Genomic DNA, 16923 nt, shown 5'->3' on the forward strand with positions numbered 1-16923 from the left:
AACACAGCAAACCTTTTATGTAGTAGACAAGCATCCAAGCAAGATCCAAACCAGGCCTTTCTACTCCCACCTCAACAAGCTTAACACCACAAAGGACCTTTCCAGAATCTATATGGTTTGCCTTCTTCTTCACCTTGCAAATGAGAAGACTTAAGGCCAGACGTGTTAAGTGACTTGCCCAAGACACACACTGGCTGGGACGAAAAGCCAAGGCTGGAGCCAGGACTTCAGAACAAGGCTCAGCCTCCTCAGGAAGAGACAGCATTACTGCCTTCTACACCCTGGTGGCTGCCCTCCCCTCGCTCTTCACAAGCTAGGTTTGTCTCTCCTCTAGGTGATGCCAGAGAAACTGTCGCTGGACCTGCTTCCATCCATCCTACTTCTCTTTGCTCCTGACTCCCTGGAAGGCCTTGGTTTTGGAGCTGGAGAGGTGCCACAGAGCGTCACAGTGTCTAGGCATCTACATAGGCGCACCCCCTGCCCAGCCCTGCAGACCCCCTCCTCTGCATTGGTGGGGCATGAGCAGGGGCCTGCAAGGGTCCACAGGTGGAATCAAGGAAGAAAAGCAAGAGATTATGAGGAGAAAGGATTCTCTACACTGCTGCTTGTTTCTTTTCTTTTTATGTAACATATTTCCATGTGTTGCATATTCCCTTTGAAAATCTTTTCAGTGGTTTACACTAATACAATGTTTGGTGTCAGTGCCTCCTATCAAATTTAAAGCAGGTGTTAATAACGCTCATGTAAATAAACAAATTTAATCTCTTGTTAGCTTTGTTTTACTCCAAATTGGGTTTTAGGTACTCCAAGGTCACTCTTACTGTCCCATTCTCATGCTGCCCCAAGCTCATGCTGCAGGCAGTAGCTCATTAGAACGTGCTCTGGATAGTTTCCACGTCACTGCTTGTCTTGGTAAGTGGCCAAATTTAAAAGTAAAATAGATCTTTCTGGGGAAAATTTTTAAAAAAGCAAATGACTGTTAGCTGCATACATTTCTACCATAAAACAGAATTATATATTCCTTTTAGTAATAGCCCACCTGAAGTTCTACTTATTTCATTTAAAATCAACTCCTTCTATCCTTGCATAATTGAAGGGAGCTGACGTTTCATTTTCAGGATTATGTTTTTAATCTACTAAAGTGACAAAATTATCCAAGTGAATAATCAATAATGGGCATTATTTCAGCTCATCTTAATTAAACTGAGGTGGCAGTACTCTCCTACGGAGATGAAAAGCAGCTCCCGGTTGTCCAGGTGACAGCGCTGGTGCTGGGAGCAGCAACTGCAGCAGTGTCCACGGATGCCTGGGGGAAGCCAGGCCCCACACTCTGTCGCCTGTGCCTGGCTGCTTTTGCTCAAATAAAAAGAAAGACAGTGGAAGAGAATAGGCCAGAGGTAATATAATTTTAAGAAGGCTGGTTTCAGATGATTCAAAAACTAGGATCTTAAATACACAAATAAAACTATTTATAATAGGGTTATATTAAAGATCACCCCATCCCTTGCTGGCCCCTAAATATTAATGAAATATATATTTAAGAAAAAAACTAAGAAGATATAAATTGTATTTCTTTCTTTCTTTTTTTTTTTAAAGATTTTTTATTTATTTATTTTTAGGGAGGGAAGGAAGGGGCGGGAGAGAGAGAGAGAGAGAGAGAGAGAGAGAGAGAGAGAGAGAGAGAGAGAGAGAGAGAGAAACATCAATGTACGGTTGCTGGGAGTTATGGCCTGCAACCCAGGAATGTACCCTGGCTGGGAATCGAACCTGGGACACTTTGGTTCCCAGCCCGCGCTCAATCCACTGAGCTACGCCAGCCAGGGCTTAAATTGTATTTCTTATTTTAATGAAATACTTCATTTCTCTAGAAGATTTTGTTGAAATTCAGTGTTTATTCCTGCAATAGGCAAATGTCATTCTTACACCCAAAATATTCAGAAAGTTAGGTAAGAAAACAAGAAATGAAAGTGAATAATAAACTTTGTAAAAATGAAGCATACCTTGTATTTCGAAGACAACATCAGCAAGCATTGGTTTATTCAGGAAAAACTTGAGGGAAGTGTTATAAAACCACAGAGGTTTTCTGGCTTGATAGGTTTTGCAATTCCTTAGGCAATTAATCTATAAGTAAAAACAAAACTACAAGGGTAAATGCTATTCGAAAATCTCTGATATATACGGGCTGGTTAGAGAATTTGGGAAATGGTGCTAAATGTGTCAACGATCCTACTCTGGAATCCCCGATCACAGCTTTCATGGGAGCTCACCCTCAAGGACTACATCTCTGCCCTGTCAGGGAGCGGCACTGCGCCCTGTGGCGCTCACAGTGGTGAATGCTCTGGCTAAGTGAGAACTTGACTCCATGGCTTCTCAGCTGTGGGGTCCTGAATCCCTGGGGTTCTCTGTTACCTGGGAAACAGACAACAGCTGTCCAACCTAGAAAAAGTATGTTTACAAATGCAACCTGCTCATTTGTTCACTAATTCAGAAAGTCCATACAGTAAAATTCAATTAGCAATTTAAAAAATACCCATTTTCCCCTTATCACATCATGTCCAACTAGGCCGCTATTAAAATACCCAAAAGTGATGAACTTGATTCATCCCCACCATAATCTACAATCTTATAATTCTAAATATCATTCCCACCCTCAGTGGGGACTGTTGGAATCTATAAAAGGTTGCCGGGTCTCTGAGGTGGAGCCCAGAGAACCTCCCACATGACTACACCTGTCTGTCCTCTCACACCTGCTAGCTCCAGCTGGTGGCCTCCAGTCACGGTGCCTCTGTCGCACCTGCTGGTCTCCAGCCTTCCTCAGCTCCCAGCTCAGGATCTGGGGCTTTGTTTATCGTTTCTGTCATCTTTCTGACTTCCCAGGAATCAAGGGCCAGCCCCTCTTCCCTGATCCCCTTCTACCCATTTCCCCTGATGAATCTCACAACTTCAGCCTATGGTGAACTCTGACCTCTGCTTGCCTAGCTGGAGAATAAAGATTTATCGCCCCCCCCCCGCCCCAAAATAAGCATACGACTTTAGCATTAAGAATAAAGGTCACCTATTCCCCACTCTGAATTAATCTATATGGTAGGAAGTTAAAATATTTGGTGAGGAGAAAACAATATTACCCTTCCTCACAAGGAAAAAAACCCACTCCAGAATGTTATCTGTGAGCAAGACAGAAGAGCAAAACAAGACCACACAAATTCTGGTCCCACAGAGAACATTCTGATTCTATACACTATACATGTTAATACACACTGAAGGAATTGATGGAGAGGACTCAGGTGAGTGTTGCACATTAAAGAGAGTAATAGTCAAAAGCATCACAAAACTTGAGAGCTAGCAGGAACCTTAGAAATCATCCAGTCTATCCCTCACTTTTTAAAAATCCTCATCCAAGGATATGTTTACTGATTTAGAGAGGAAGGGAGGAAGGAGGGAGAGAGAGGGAGAGTGGGGACATGAGGAGTAGGTAGGGGGAGAAGGGAGGGGAACATTGATTTGAGAGGGAAACACTGATCAGTTGCTTCCCCAGTAACAATTCATTTTATTCTTAGTACTCAAAGGAATGACTGTTCAGAATCAAACCCAAGGAAGACTTGGCTTAGAACAAAAGGCAACATTTTTGTCCTAACCATTCAAATATAAAGGTTATGAGTTTGTATATTATGAAACACTGTGTAGATGTATATTATGCATGTATGTATATGAATATATGTGTATGTATATATATATATATTTTTCTTGCCACCTATGCCTTAAATGAAAGGGCAGAAGTTTGGAGAGCACACAGATGTACATGACATACATTTTCACTGGTCTGTAAACTAGTTATCTAGAGAACTTTTGAAATTGAATACAGGTTTTGTGCACATTTATACAAAAGCATCATTTAGTTGATTTAGATGGCAAGAGAGCTACCACCATGCCACGCACCTATAAAACTGGGCAGCCTCTGTATACCTGCCTCAGTGTGCTGAGACAGGAAAAGGAAGGTCCTGCCCTTAACTCCATGTTACTTTGTTTGAAAAAGTATCACTTTTCTCCATTAAAGAATTTTCAGGAATCTTCATCAAAACTAGTATAGCTTTACATTTTAAAATATGAGCTTAAATGTTAATAATTTCAGTTGTACAACTGATAGTACTCTGTATACAAAATTAAAATTTTTTTCTTACATTTAATATAAACCTATATTCTGATAGGCATTGCACATAACTTGCCTTTTTATCTACTGTAGCCACTTTATCTATCACAGATTCTGAAATAAGAATACACTGGAGAAAATTGTGCAATATTGTTGTTTTAAAGCATAACAAATGTATTTTTAAAACCCTTACAGAACTATACAATCTAAATGACAAAAGGTTTAATGTGCACTGATATACGACCATATAGAAAGTCTGTATTTTTATAACCTTTGAATCTAACATACACTTTTGAATGTCTGTTAGATGAAAAACAGACCTTTAACCAATCACCGGCTCAAACAGACCTCAGAGCACCCTGGAACGGCGCACACAGAGACTGCCCTGCTCCCAGATGTCCGGGGGCATCTTGGGAGCCTTTGGGAGCATGGGCTCCCCAGTCAACGCTTTAAAGACATGGCCTGCACATACTTTAGTTCTCTTGCATGAATTAAAGTGGGAGACAGTGAGAAATAATGTGTTTACACTGAAAATATTTAAATGGCAAAAGTATACTGAAGAAAATCATTTGTATATTATTGAGTCTTTGTGACTCTCAATGTTATATTCATTATAGTATACCACTTATAATTCAGAGAACATCAAAGTAAATTAACAATAAACTAACTTACCTTTCCTGGTGTTTTTAAAATGCATTTAACTTTCTCAATTACATTTGAAACATCCCCAGAATCTTTCAACTTCTTCCTGATATCTTCTTCCAATTCTTCCCACTGGAAAGCACCTGTAAACAAAGGAATACATATTGACTATTTCTGTTACTGCAGGAAGAAAAATAAATATAAGATATCCATGTCCCCTCTTTTGTCATAGTCTAATTTTTCTTTACCATATATATATATATATATCCTTGTAATTACACTAAAACACTCACACAAGTCTCACATTAAAAGAAAATCAGTTTGCCTTCCTCTAAATTACTCAAAAGCTAGTCTTCCTCCTTGGATGGCTGCCACCTCCCCGGAGTAGGTGGTCAGCCAGTGACACCTGCGGCGGCCAGAATCTGAGTTACCACCACACGTGGTCCAACACCCAAATCATGTACTTGCCCTGTGGTCTTTTCTAAGGTTGAATTAAATCGTACTGATCATGGAGAGCGATGACTGCCGTCAGGTACAAGAGCAGGCAGTGGGAACAGAACACTTTCAGAAGGTCTCATGTGTTGTCTGGGTCACATCTGGGCATGGTCCACAGCCACCTCCATAGGCCAACCAGAGACGGGGAGCAGACAATTTTCTGATGTGCTACAGGACCCTGGCATTAAAGCAAAATCACCCCACCTGGTCCCTCCCTCCCTGTCTTTACCCCTGCCCACTTCCAAATTACCTCTTCGTAGGCTCACTTCACTTGTGTCTCACACTCTTCCAGCCCCTTTCCTTTGCTGTCTTAAGAAATTCCTATAGTATGGTCAGCAAAAGCTCACCTTTTCCCCAAGCACTCTTCTCACATGGCCTAAAGCAGCCTCCCTGCTCCCTACTGGCCTTTCCCTCATCTGACCTACTCCCTTACTCAATGCTGGTAATGTATCCAAAAGCACAATTCTAATCATGATATTCTGAGAGATCACCGTCATCCACCCCATGGTTTACAGAAAGTCCTAACTTCTAAAAACATAATTCAAAAAGATGTGGTATCAGTGGGCATAGCTGGGGGACCCCATTTCTAGTTTTATCTCTGCCATTAATTACTGGTGTGACTTTAAAGCAAGTCACTTCCCCTCTCTGGGCACCTTGGGGCCCTGTTCCATCTTCCCTCAATCTGTCTCTTCTGATGTTTCCCTTTATGTATCCAGAACTTGGCCAGATGCCCTCATGGATCCTGGGGAGTGGAGAGGGCACATAATACATAGGCATGGAACCAACAAGATCAGGCAGCCAGCAGGTACCCATGAGATCCAAAGTTGATCTGAAGAGTCAGAATGACGATAGTGCAGCAGCTCTTAGGCCCCCAGACAACGGAGCCCTGCAGCACTTGGCACTTTTATGTATCTTTAAACTTCTCCTCCCCTGACCTTCATGATGACTACAGTGTATCCTGGGGGGATGGAGGGGAGGGAGGAGAACCCTGATTTGAGGCCTTTGCTATTTCTGTGGTGTAAATACTCCCACCAGGACCGTATTCTAGCTACCAATATGACGGCACAGAAGACAGAATGGGGGGAGTAAACACAGCTGGCTCTCCCAGCCGGTGCCAGCTGGCTCCAGCCGGCTCCAGCCCACCGTGCTTCTTCCTACCTTTGATCCTGAGTTCTGACTTCACTGCCCGCTCCCTGTCCATCTCAAATTCCCAAAGGTGTGCCATCTAGAGCAGGTCTATACTTTTTGTTTTCCTCTTTCTGCACTAATGATTTTTAACTTTCAGATAACATACTCTTTTCACGATCTGATAAATTATTTGTGTCATTGCTCCAGAAAATTTCACATGCACACATGGGCAACAAAATCTATACTAAAATGTCAGGAGTAGAAGAACCCTTTAGAAGCCAAAGGACACCAGATAAGAAAATTTACTCTATGCCTATGATTCTCAACTCTAGCTACGCATTACATTTACCTAAAGATCTTCTATAAAATTAGAGAAGGTCTCATCCTCAAACCAAGTGAAAAGTTTGGTGTTGGGACTCAGACATGGATTTTGAAAGCCTCTCAGGTCAGCCTAATGTGGACTGACTACTGATGACCAGGGCGCTGTCCTTCAACACTTCACCCACGGCCAAACCCAGGGTCCCTGGCATGCAGCACACAGTACGTGCAGGAATCCATGATGTGTCTACACTCGTGCATGTTAAAGGAGGGTACAGACATTGTCTCTTAAAAATAAAATCACATTAACTAAGAACACCTCTACAATATCTCCATTCAGAAGATTATGTAAAAGCAAGCAAGCGTCAAATCCAAATATATGGGATAAGTAGCAGGCAAATTCCCACAGGCCACTGATTCGTTTAGGAACAGACATAATGATCCAATAACTAAACCTGAAAGCGAGACTAGTTCATAAGGGCATGCCAATGACTGGGCTGTTTTCACAGTTAGACATGCTAACTAATCATCTTTGATACTTTCAGATCCTAATAAAGCAATGATCCTTAGACTGGGATTTTTTCTTTTTTTTTTTTTACTGTGGTAAAACCATTTAACATGCAACCCATCCTCCTACCAGATTTTTAAGTATTCGATGCAACAGTGTTAACAATAGGCATGATGTTGTGTGTGCAGCAGGTCTCTAAAACTTAGACGTGTCTTGCATAACTGGCTGGGATTTTCTTCACTTAACTTCTCAGAGCATTTATTTACTCAGACTCTTACAGAGCACGGTGCACTCGTGTGTCCTAAGCTGCGTTTGTATGCAGTGCAGGAAAGAGCATGGCACAGAATGATTCCAACAGCTGAAGGATAGTGTGCAAACCGAAGATGAAAAGTGTGCTTCCACATACTTACTTGGGTGGCATTTCAATAAGTGATCTGAAATTCTAAGGGCCATCTGTGGCAGGAAGAGCTCAAAGCTAAATTCCTGAGGCTCTTACAAATATTTCAATTTCTAACCATCTGAGATCACGTGGCTCAGGAATTTGTAAGCATAAAGACAGTATCAGGGGTGTAAGAATGCTACAATTGTATACAATTTAAGGATTACTGCACTGAGCAGGAAGCTGCTGCCCTCACTCTTCAGACTGCTCCTTCTTTAGCGTTAGTCACTAAGTGCCCAGACAGCATGCAGTGCCAGCTGTTAGCCAGTGGAACAGGAACATGTACACACTTTCACGGTGTCTACTCAGGAACATGGTCAGAAAAATAAACTGAAAACTTATAGGTGTAAAGTGTTGTCCAGACTATTAAACAGGCCCTTCCTAAATATAGGGCCCAATTGTTGTATTTTAAACTCCTTTCAAACTCCTAAAGATTAAACAAGTATGTTATTAAAAAATTAAGACATTCTTTGTAATTTGGTTCATTTTGTTTTAAAGGCAGGAGCTAGGTTTTACATGGTTTTTCAGCACACGTTTGCTCAGGGCAAATATTCCTGATTGTGTCATGTCCTGGAATTCTGCCTCTGCTTTGCCAGCCCAGCTGACGTGAGTACAAACAGCTCCTGTCCTCGTCAGGCCCCTGACATAACCCGTGGGTAGGCTTCTCTGAGGAAACCATTACATAACTGAGTCTTAAAACCTGTGCTCTGTTGAAAAGTTTTTAAATGTTTAAGAACAACAGGGAAAAAAACCCCACAACCCTGGCCTCCTTACCGAAGTCTCTGAGGAAAAAAAATAAAAAAACAAACACAGTAACCAATTCAGAAACAAAGACTAGAAGGTAAAACAAAACATTAATAAATGTTTAGGCATTTGAGACTGGGGATCTGGTTGATTTTTTTCCCCCAGCAAATTGTATTTTTAAAAAGTGTCTTTACTGTGCAAATATAGCTTTACTATCTTTTAAAATATAATTTACATAATATAAATTTTGTTTGAGTCTGAGGTTATACTCTCTAAATAACTAAAGACTAATACACAGTACCTACTGAAGCATTTATTTCTGTTTCTCCTCAGCCAGCATCAGGGCCTCCCTACACCCCAGGTCCATGGCCTGTGGCCCTGGTCAAATCCGACACCACATCTTGCTGGGCCGTGACACACACAGAGAGATCGGAGCAGACGTGCAACAGCTCAGTGTCAGGTTAAGAAGCCGAAGCTCTGAACCCGTCAAAGGCTTGTATATCAGAGGCTGTCCTTGCCATCGCAGCCCTCAGCCCTGTAATCGCTATTCCCAGACTCATTTTCCACCCAACCACTAAGCATTCACTTCCCCTAGCTTTAGAAAGAGGCAACAATAGGGCACTGAGAGCCCCAACTCCAAACAGCTCTGTGTGGGCCAGCCTGGCAGCTGAGCCCACTTTGATTCTGTGCCCTACAACTGAGGACTGGGTTCCTATCTTGCGCCTCTGGGGTGAATTCTAGACCCTTAGCCCATGGCTGTGGCTGGTAGCCAGTTCTTCCAAGAGCAGGTGTTGCAACTGCTGTGGTCCAGAGCTCCCGCATCCCCTGGAGACTGCTGGAAATGCAGAATTGTATACCCCAACCTGGGGCTACAGGATCACAACCTGCACATTAACAAGATCCCTAGGTGACTTGTATGCACTTCAATGTTTGAAAAAGCACTGGCCCAGATGATGGACAAACAACAACACCAACCACCTGCTGTCAGAATGTTTGCCTTCCTGAGGTTGATCACCAGAGGGAGGGGGCCTCCCAACTGGACTCCTGTCTGGTCTGCTCAATTCATTCTTCCCAAATCCCCAGAGATGAGTTTTCTAAAGCCCCGTCTGCTCATGTTTAAAATTCTAGAACAGCTTCTGAGAACAGCAGGAGCAGGTCCCACCAGCCCTACCAGCCTCACCCTTTCCTGTTATCGCCTCCCACTCTATGCTCCAGCCACGGGGAACTGCCTGTGCTTCCAGGAAAACAGCAGTTACCGAAGATTACATTTTCATTAATGCAAATTTCCCAGGAGTTCACTTCTTTCAAATAACATTAGAGTGAACATATGAAAAACCGATGATAGGTAACCGAATCTGGGGAAGGGAACCAGGGAATGAGGAGAGCTTTTCTTTCCCCCTTTTCCCCATCTGTATGTATTAATTTTGCAACTAAAAAAAAATCAATCTCTAGCAGAAAGACAAGTAGGTTCTGTCACTAGAGAGACATCTAGCAATTTTACTGCTACAATATTAAAGAGGATATAACTGACCTCAAAGTGTTCATGTGCCTTTGAAAGTGTTCCGTGGATATTGTGGGAAACTTCCTGAATAATTCATAATTGTAACAGTAAAATCATTGAAAGGGAAAGCCAAACACTTCCTCTATAGTTTTCTAAACATATCATTAAAGTCATTTTTTCCTTTAAACATGCAAACATTCCATTTTTGCAAAATCAGTCTTAAATTCTGAACTGTGAGATTCTAGGTTTCAACATAAAAATCTGTAGTACTAAATGAAGTCTTTAGTGTGGTTTCCTCATATGATGATTCCCTGCTACTGGAGTCTACTCATTAACTTAACCGACACTACCAGAGAACCTGCCATGCAGCAGGCACTGTGCTAGTGGGCCCTGTAGGAGTGATCACTTATGCCTTCTCCAAGCCAAAACTCACTGAATGATGGGTTTATCACCTACCACCATATTCTACTCCAATAGGTACATATTTTAACCTACTTGTATCTGAATGCTGCAACTGTACTTTTCACAATCATTAATTTTTAACTTATACAATTACATAACCACAACCCAAATGAAAAAAGTAAAATCTCATTTTTAGCATCAATCATTTCAACTGAAGGCTACTCAAAACTTTCTTACCTACAGATATGCTACTTCTTTATTTGCAAACCTTTATTAACATCATATCTGTCCCTAATTCTAATGTCTAAAAAGATTATGTTTCTCAACACATTTGAGAGAAGGAATGACCTTAACCTAATGTTTTATTAGCATGATTCTATGTGGAAAAAGAAAATTGAAGAAGAAAGAAGTTCCCCAAAAATGTATATTTAGATGCTCACTTTAAAGGTCATTTTACATCCTATTCTGTTCCACTCCTACATGGGACATTTAGATATGAGACCTTCAATTCATTTTCTAAAATGACTCAGATAAAACTTCTATTGTTTAAAATACAGTCGCTATTGAGTTGTTAAAAGGACAAAGAGAAAGATAAGCTAAATCCTAAAAATGTTAGAGTGCAGTAGGAACAAAAGTTAAATCTAAAATAGTCATAGCTAAAGTTGGTCAGATCTCAGCCTGAACGCCCTTCAGCCTGTTTCCAGTTCCCAAACCGAACACAGTGATCCTGCTAACTCCCGTTCTCATTTCCTTCCAAAATATAAGTGTCGAACACTAAGGTGAATCTATAGCTGGGTTTTAAGATATAGACACTTACTTTGATATATATACCTGGAAAATTTTGTGTCTTTAAAGTTAAGCTGGACAATAAATTTTTGTATTTTCACATTTGGGATATTTCTTGCTTAGTTTGAGAAGAGATTATTGTTTTTATAAGTAGTTTTAAAACCAGGGCAAGTAAACTTGTAAAGAACACAGAAAGCCTGGAACAATTACTGTGCACAAGGCCAAGACTAATTCATGTATAATCTTCACTTCAGATGACAGGAAGAAGATAAATGTAAAACTAACCAATATTCCGAGGGCCACAGGCACACTGCATTTGAGAAACTTAAGAGAATGTACCAGGACCATCTGAAAAGATACCTGAATAAATGAAGCGCAGAATGTCTGATAAACACGAACAGAAGAGGGCATCTTTAACAATGACTCGCAATGGCGGGTTGCCCGGAGACTCCTGGCTAGCACCTGGAAACCCAGTATCTCTGTTGATAGCAAAGAGATCCTGGGCAGTTCGGACGATACTGGAATCCTGAATGTCAGCAGGGCTCTTCACGTTGAAAAGCAGCATGAAAACATGGCTTACGGCACAGAGAACGATCTTGTGGGCCTCTGCAACCTCCTTTAACTCTGGGTTGTAAAATACCACATCCACACACTGGCAGCAGAAAAGCAAGTTATTTAAGTCGGAGTTATAATGCGATGCTTCAGCCTTTAAGACGGGCATTTTTTCTGTTTCAAAAAAGAAAATGAAAATAGTAAGTTACCCTCTAGGTCTACAGACCCAATCATTTCAGGTTTACCTTAAATACAACAAAACAGTATTTTTTAGTATTATTAGATTTAGTCGTATGAAATTGCCAATATTTGGCCATTTTGACCTATAAAAACAGCAATTTTATAGTTTCTTTTCATATATAGTTTAACCTAATTAAAAACATATAAAAATAATTATCCAAGGGCTAGGATTTCATAATACAGACACAGAGAAATGCTGTATTTTTCATAGTGCAAACAAAAAAACCTATTAATGCCATAGGAGCAATAAAATAACATTTCTCATTATTTGTCTGTCCCAAAATAAAACATTCCTCCAAATACTGAATTTTAGTATGTTGGTAATCATCATTTGTTACTGACACCTGATACAAAATTCAAAGAAATTACAGAATAAGTCCTGAAGAAACCCAACCTAACATCAGAAGTCATTTTCCTCCTGGGACTGAAAGTGGGGAGATAAATTATTAAAACTGCAACTTCTCAAAGCCAGGGCTCAGTATCTTGGACTTCACTGTTTAAAACCACCATAACCATTTTATGTTGATGCTAAAATTAGTATATTTTTCTTTCTAGTAAAACAATATGCTTTCCAAGAATGAGCTTTTCCCCCCTCAGCAGATCCCAGGCAGTGTTGGCTAGGCTTCCTCATTTCCAAAAGAGGATGCAACCTTCCGTTTCCTAGTTTGATTACTACCAAAAATAGGTTAGCCTACAATCAATCCAGAATATCCACACAGCGGACCACACCCTACATTCTCATCATAGACTCTGATTATAAACTGTCTGCTCTCTAATTTTTATACAAAGCTGAGATGAGCAAAGTGTTATCTGTTAAGGGCGGCTTGGAGAATTTGCAATCACCTGAATCTGTGAAATTCAAACTTCTTTGGCAATGAAAATGCTTTATTCTAAAGAAAAACTCCAGTCTAAAAAATGAACAATAACAAGGTAATTTGGGGGCCAGGCTCCTTCTGTACTGAACCTCCCCTTCCCCCTCTCCACTGCCTGAGGTACCTTCACAGACCTTTAAGGCTGAGTACAGTCTGCAAGTCACGTGCCTCAGAATCCAGGATTTGTCTCATTGCAACATGTGAGAACCAAAACAAATGTGTGCCCAGACCTGTATTGTCCTGGGCCTCTGGGTTATGTTCAGTGTGATATCCACAGCTCTCCTAACAGAAGAGAAACAGCCTTGGGAAAGTTGAAACTGCATTTGCTGATGGGACACTTTTGAAAGCCCTGTCCACTGTATCTCCTAGTATCCCCAAATGAAGACCCACAGGCGAAACTTCTTTTAGTGGTAAATAACATGAAATGCTTTGCTTTCTCCAAGGAAATGGTGTGTTTTCTCTTCTTGATTAATAGGAACTAAGAAATTATCTATCTGCATTATTTATTTGGCTATTCCCCACCCATCTTCCCATCTAGGGAGTATTATGGCCCCAGTGTTTGCCACAGTAATAGACTGTGTCTCTCCTTCCACTCTGTACAGCAGGAAGTTCAAAGCCAGGTGTGTATCGCTTACGGCAATGACTTTTAACCGGTGTGCTGCAAGAACTTTGAAAATATTCAATACCTGACTACTCATTCAGGGGAACTGATCGTTTTGCCCTTAGGTTGTCAAATAAAAAAATGACAACAGCTAACCCAACAATAGCCATCCAGTGTGAATGAATCAGAATTATACCTATTTATTTTGTCAGATTGGCAAAAAATGTATTTTTAGTGTGCCACAGAATTTTATAAATTAACAAAAAAAAGCTGAAAAAAACCTGAAAATCACTGATTTATGGTATCTATATCTGCATTTGTTTTTAAAACCTGGAATTGATTTCCATACTAATTTATATTTTTCATGATTAACTTATATTCATTCATTCAACAAATACTTATCAAGTACTTCTTTTTTAAAGCAATGTCCATAACAAATTCATCTGGATAGAGTACTATTCTACTACTTGTATCACAAAATTATGCAAAAAATTATGATACCAGTGGATGTAATTTTATTAATTTTTAACTTTATTTTCTTTCAGCCTTGTATTACGAACATTCCCAAGTATTCTAAAAGTTGAAAGACTGATACAATAAGCACACATATATCCTTCCCTTAAATTCTGCAATTATTAACATTTTGTCATTTTTTGCCTTAGCTCTAGATTCTCTCTCTCTCTGTCTCACACAATACACTCACACTGCTGAGCCATTTAAAAGTTGCAAAGTCTTCAAAATATTTTGGCTTTCAATACTTTCAAAGTCATCTCCTAAGAAGGGGCAAGTCAAGGGACATATACAGAGGACTCATGGGCACGGACATCTGGATGGGGATTGACTGTGGAGGAAGGTATGTGTGGGAGGGGCAGGGAGGGCAACAGGGGGAAAATGTGGGACAATTGTAATTGAACAACAATAAAAATAAATTTAAAAAAAGAATAATGCTCTGGCTGGTCTAGCTCAATGGATTGATTGCCAGCCTGTGAACCAAAGGGTTGCTGGTTCGATTCCCAGGCAAGGCACATGCTTGGATTGCAGGCAAGGTCTCCAGTAGGGGGCATATGAGAGACAATCACTCATTGATGTTTCTCTACCTCTCTTTCACCCTCCTTTCCCCTCTGTCTGTGATTAATGACATCCTATTACTCACAACAGCATTATCATACATAAGAAAATTAACAATAATCCCATAATACCATGTAATTTCTAGTCCACATTAAAATTTTATCCAACTGTCCCATGAATGTCTTTTAGATGTTTCTATCAAGCCAGTAGCCAATCAAGGTTCATGCATTGCATTTGGTTGTTATTTCTCATTAGACTATAATCTAGATAGCTGTCCCCAACACACACTATTTTTAAGAATCTATATAGGTTCAAGTTTTTAAGACAGATAGTCCTCAAATTATAGTCCAAGTACTACCTGCTTCCAAATCACCTGGGAGTCTTATTTAAAAGGCACATTATAGGCTCCATCCCAGATTTACTGAATCAGAATGCCAGGTGAGTCCTAAATATACTAAAATTTCAGAACAATTGCTCTAAGACTTGTAAAATGGTCTATAATAAATAGCAACTAAATGACTAGATATCAGCTAATAAATGCACCTGGTTGTTCAAGCTGGGGTGGTCTAATTCCATGAAACGAGTTGCTCATTTTCCTTTTCTTCATTTTTTCACTTGTCTTCTGGTTTAAGGCTTGAATCATAAAATACTCCAACTAAAACATGAATCAAATTTTAATTAAAGCTCCAACAAAGTTGTGTATCTAACATGATTATTTGCACCCAAATCACATTTGCCAAATGTTTTCAATGCCAGTGCCATCTACGCCTAAGCTTTAGCAAACACTTTCAAACATCTTTTTCAGTTTTAAAAAAATGTACCAGGTAGATCAGATTGTACCTTGTCTAAACATAAATCAAACTATCCAATCAAGAAGGAACTGTTTATTCTCTTGAATAATCAAGAAAGGAGATCAATAAAACCATGTGACTGTCAATAAGCGTCTCTCCGATAACCATGGCAGTTAGTATTAGAGAAAGCTGAGGCAGGAAGAGGTTTGGCTATGTCACATATGCTCATATCAACTAGGGAGGTTCACATTTGCTCTAGTTTTTTTTCTGAATAAATTACTTAGAAGTATATCCTGTATTTGATCAATTTAAAATCCTAACCACATGTGCTCACACAGCTCCTTACAGGCCTGCACTTTGCTGTGAGGCCTGACACAAAAGTACAAATGCAGGTCCCCATACCACATATCCAAATATTTAAACGATATAAATTAAGAAAACAAACTGTTGTGTAAAAGATAATCTATCCTCCTTCTATGACAAATATATGATCATAAAAGCCTGGAAGGCCAGGTTCCGATTTAAATTCTCAGACTCCTCAGAATCTCTCATGCAGCACAGGGAGAGCTGGTCTCTAACTCCAGGGCCCCAGACCCTCTCCTCTCCCTAGCCCTTGCTCCATCCCCTGCCTTGAGGAGTTGTGTGCACAGACACCAACGTCCATGGCCACACAACCAAGCTCCATCCACTTTCCCTTCCCTTGGTCTGCATACACAATCACCCCATGGCCACCTCTCAGGTCTGCAAGGGCACTCGCCAGCAATGTGGTCCACCTGCTGGAGGAGGGACCCAGGAAAGAAGCCTGCACAGGCCTGGGAAACAGACTCAGGGCCAGCTACCCAGAGAATTCTGGGGTGCTGGGTTTTGGAACATGGTCAATACAACTTTCTATTCTGTATTGATAGAAATGTTCTGTAATATCTGTGCTAATTGATGCAGTAGCTGGTGGCCACATGTAGCTATTAAAACATGTACCTGAAAAGTGACTAGTGTACTTGAGGAACTGAAATTTTCTTATTAATTTAAATATAAGTAACCGCATGTGGCTAGTGACTACCACATTAGATGCTGCAGGTCTAGGAGGGCTACCAGCTCTCGTGGGCACATCCCCTTGGCTCCAGCGTCTTGTGCCCTGTGGGGAGGGTACGACTGGAGGAGGGCTAGATGGGGCCCCCTGAAGCTCGAGGACACAAGCCTCTCTTGCCCCGATCTGACAAGCAGTAGCACAGCTTGTCATCACTGACTTTTAAGCACAAGGTTTTAAATGTTGCTTTCACTCTGACATTATCAGCTCCGTGAGCGTTCTTATGAACATCATTACTTCTTACACTCAAGATCTCCATTGTACTCTACTTTTCGAAGAGTCTAAAAAGAGAGCACTCTGATCTTATTTCCACATTCTCATTAAGTCTTGAGTTAAGAAAAAAAGGAAAGTATCATGTTTTTCTTCCAATATTGACCACATCTTCATTCCTCATCATGCATCCAACCCTAGCTATAACACTAGGTATTTGGAGCAAAGAAAAACAAAGAGGGGAAAGAAGAGAAAGAGAGAAGAGAAAGTGGGAGTTGGGCAGTGGGAAGAGTGATCTTGAGAATTTCAGGTTCAGAAACCTGAACGGGGAACAGGAGGCTTAAGCACTCCCCTCCCCACCACCCCTGCCAAGAGAACCAGCTCCATCTTCTCCA

At 40.7% G+C, this 16923-nt stretch overlaps 1 protein-coding gene across 2 annotated transcripts in view; it reads right to left on the reverse strand.

Moving 5' to 3' along the window:
• RHOBTB3 (Rho related BTB domain containing 3) overlaps window positions 1–16923 on the reverse strand; it is a 51455-nt gene that overhangs the window by 19827 nt on the left and 14705 nt on the right. For both annotated transcript variants that reach the window (XM_045847850.1, XM_045847849.1), the window contains exons 5-8: window positions 14987–15098; window positions 11471–11836; window positions 4820–4932; window positions 2001–2121 (exon numbers count right to left, since the gene is read on the reverse strand). In XM_045847850.1, the coding sequence (XP_045703806.1) occupies window positions 2001–2121; window positions 4820–4932; window positions 11471–11836; window positions 14987–15098 (712 nt within the window). The remainder of the gene's footprint in view (window positions 1–2000; window positions 2122–4819; window positions 4933–11470; window positions 11837–14986; window positions 15099–16923) is intronic.

The sequence above is a fragment of the Phyllostomus hastatus genome, unplaced genomic scaffold, assembly GCF_019186645.2.
Source record: "Phyllostomus hastatus isolate PE091 unplaced genomic scaffold, TTU_PhHast_1.1 phas_contig_58, whole genome shotgun sequence".
In the NCBI taxonomy this organism is placed as follows: Eukaryota; Metazoa; Chordata; class Mammalia; order Chiroptera; family Phyllostomidae; genus Phyllostomus; species Phyllostomus hastatus.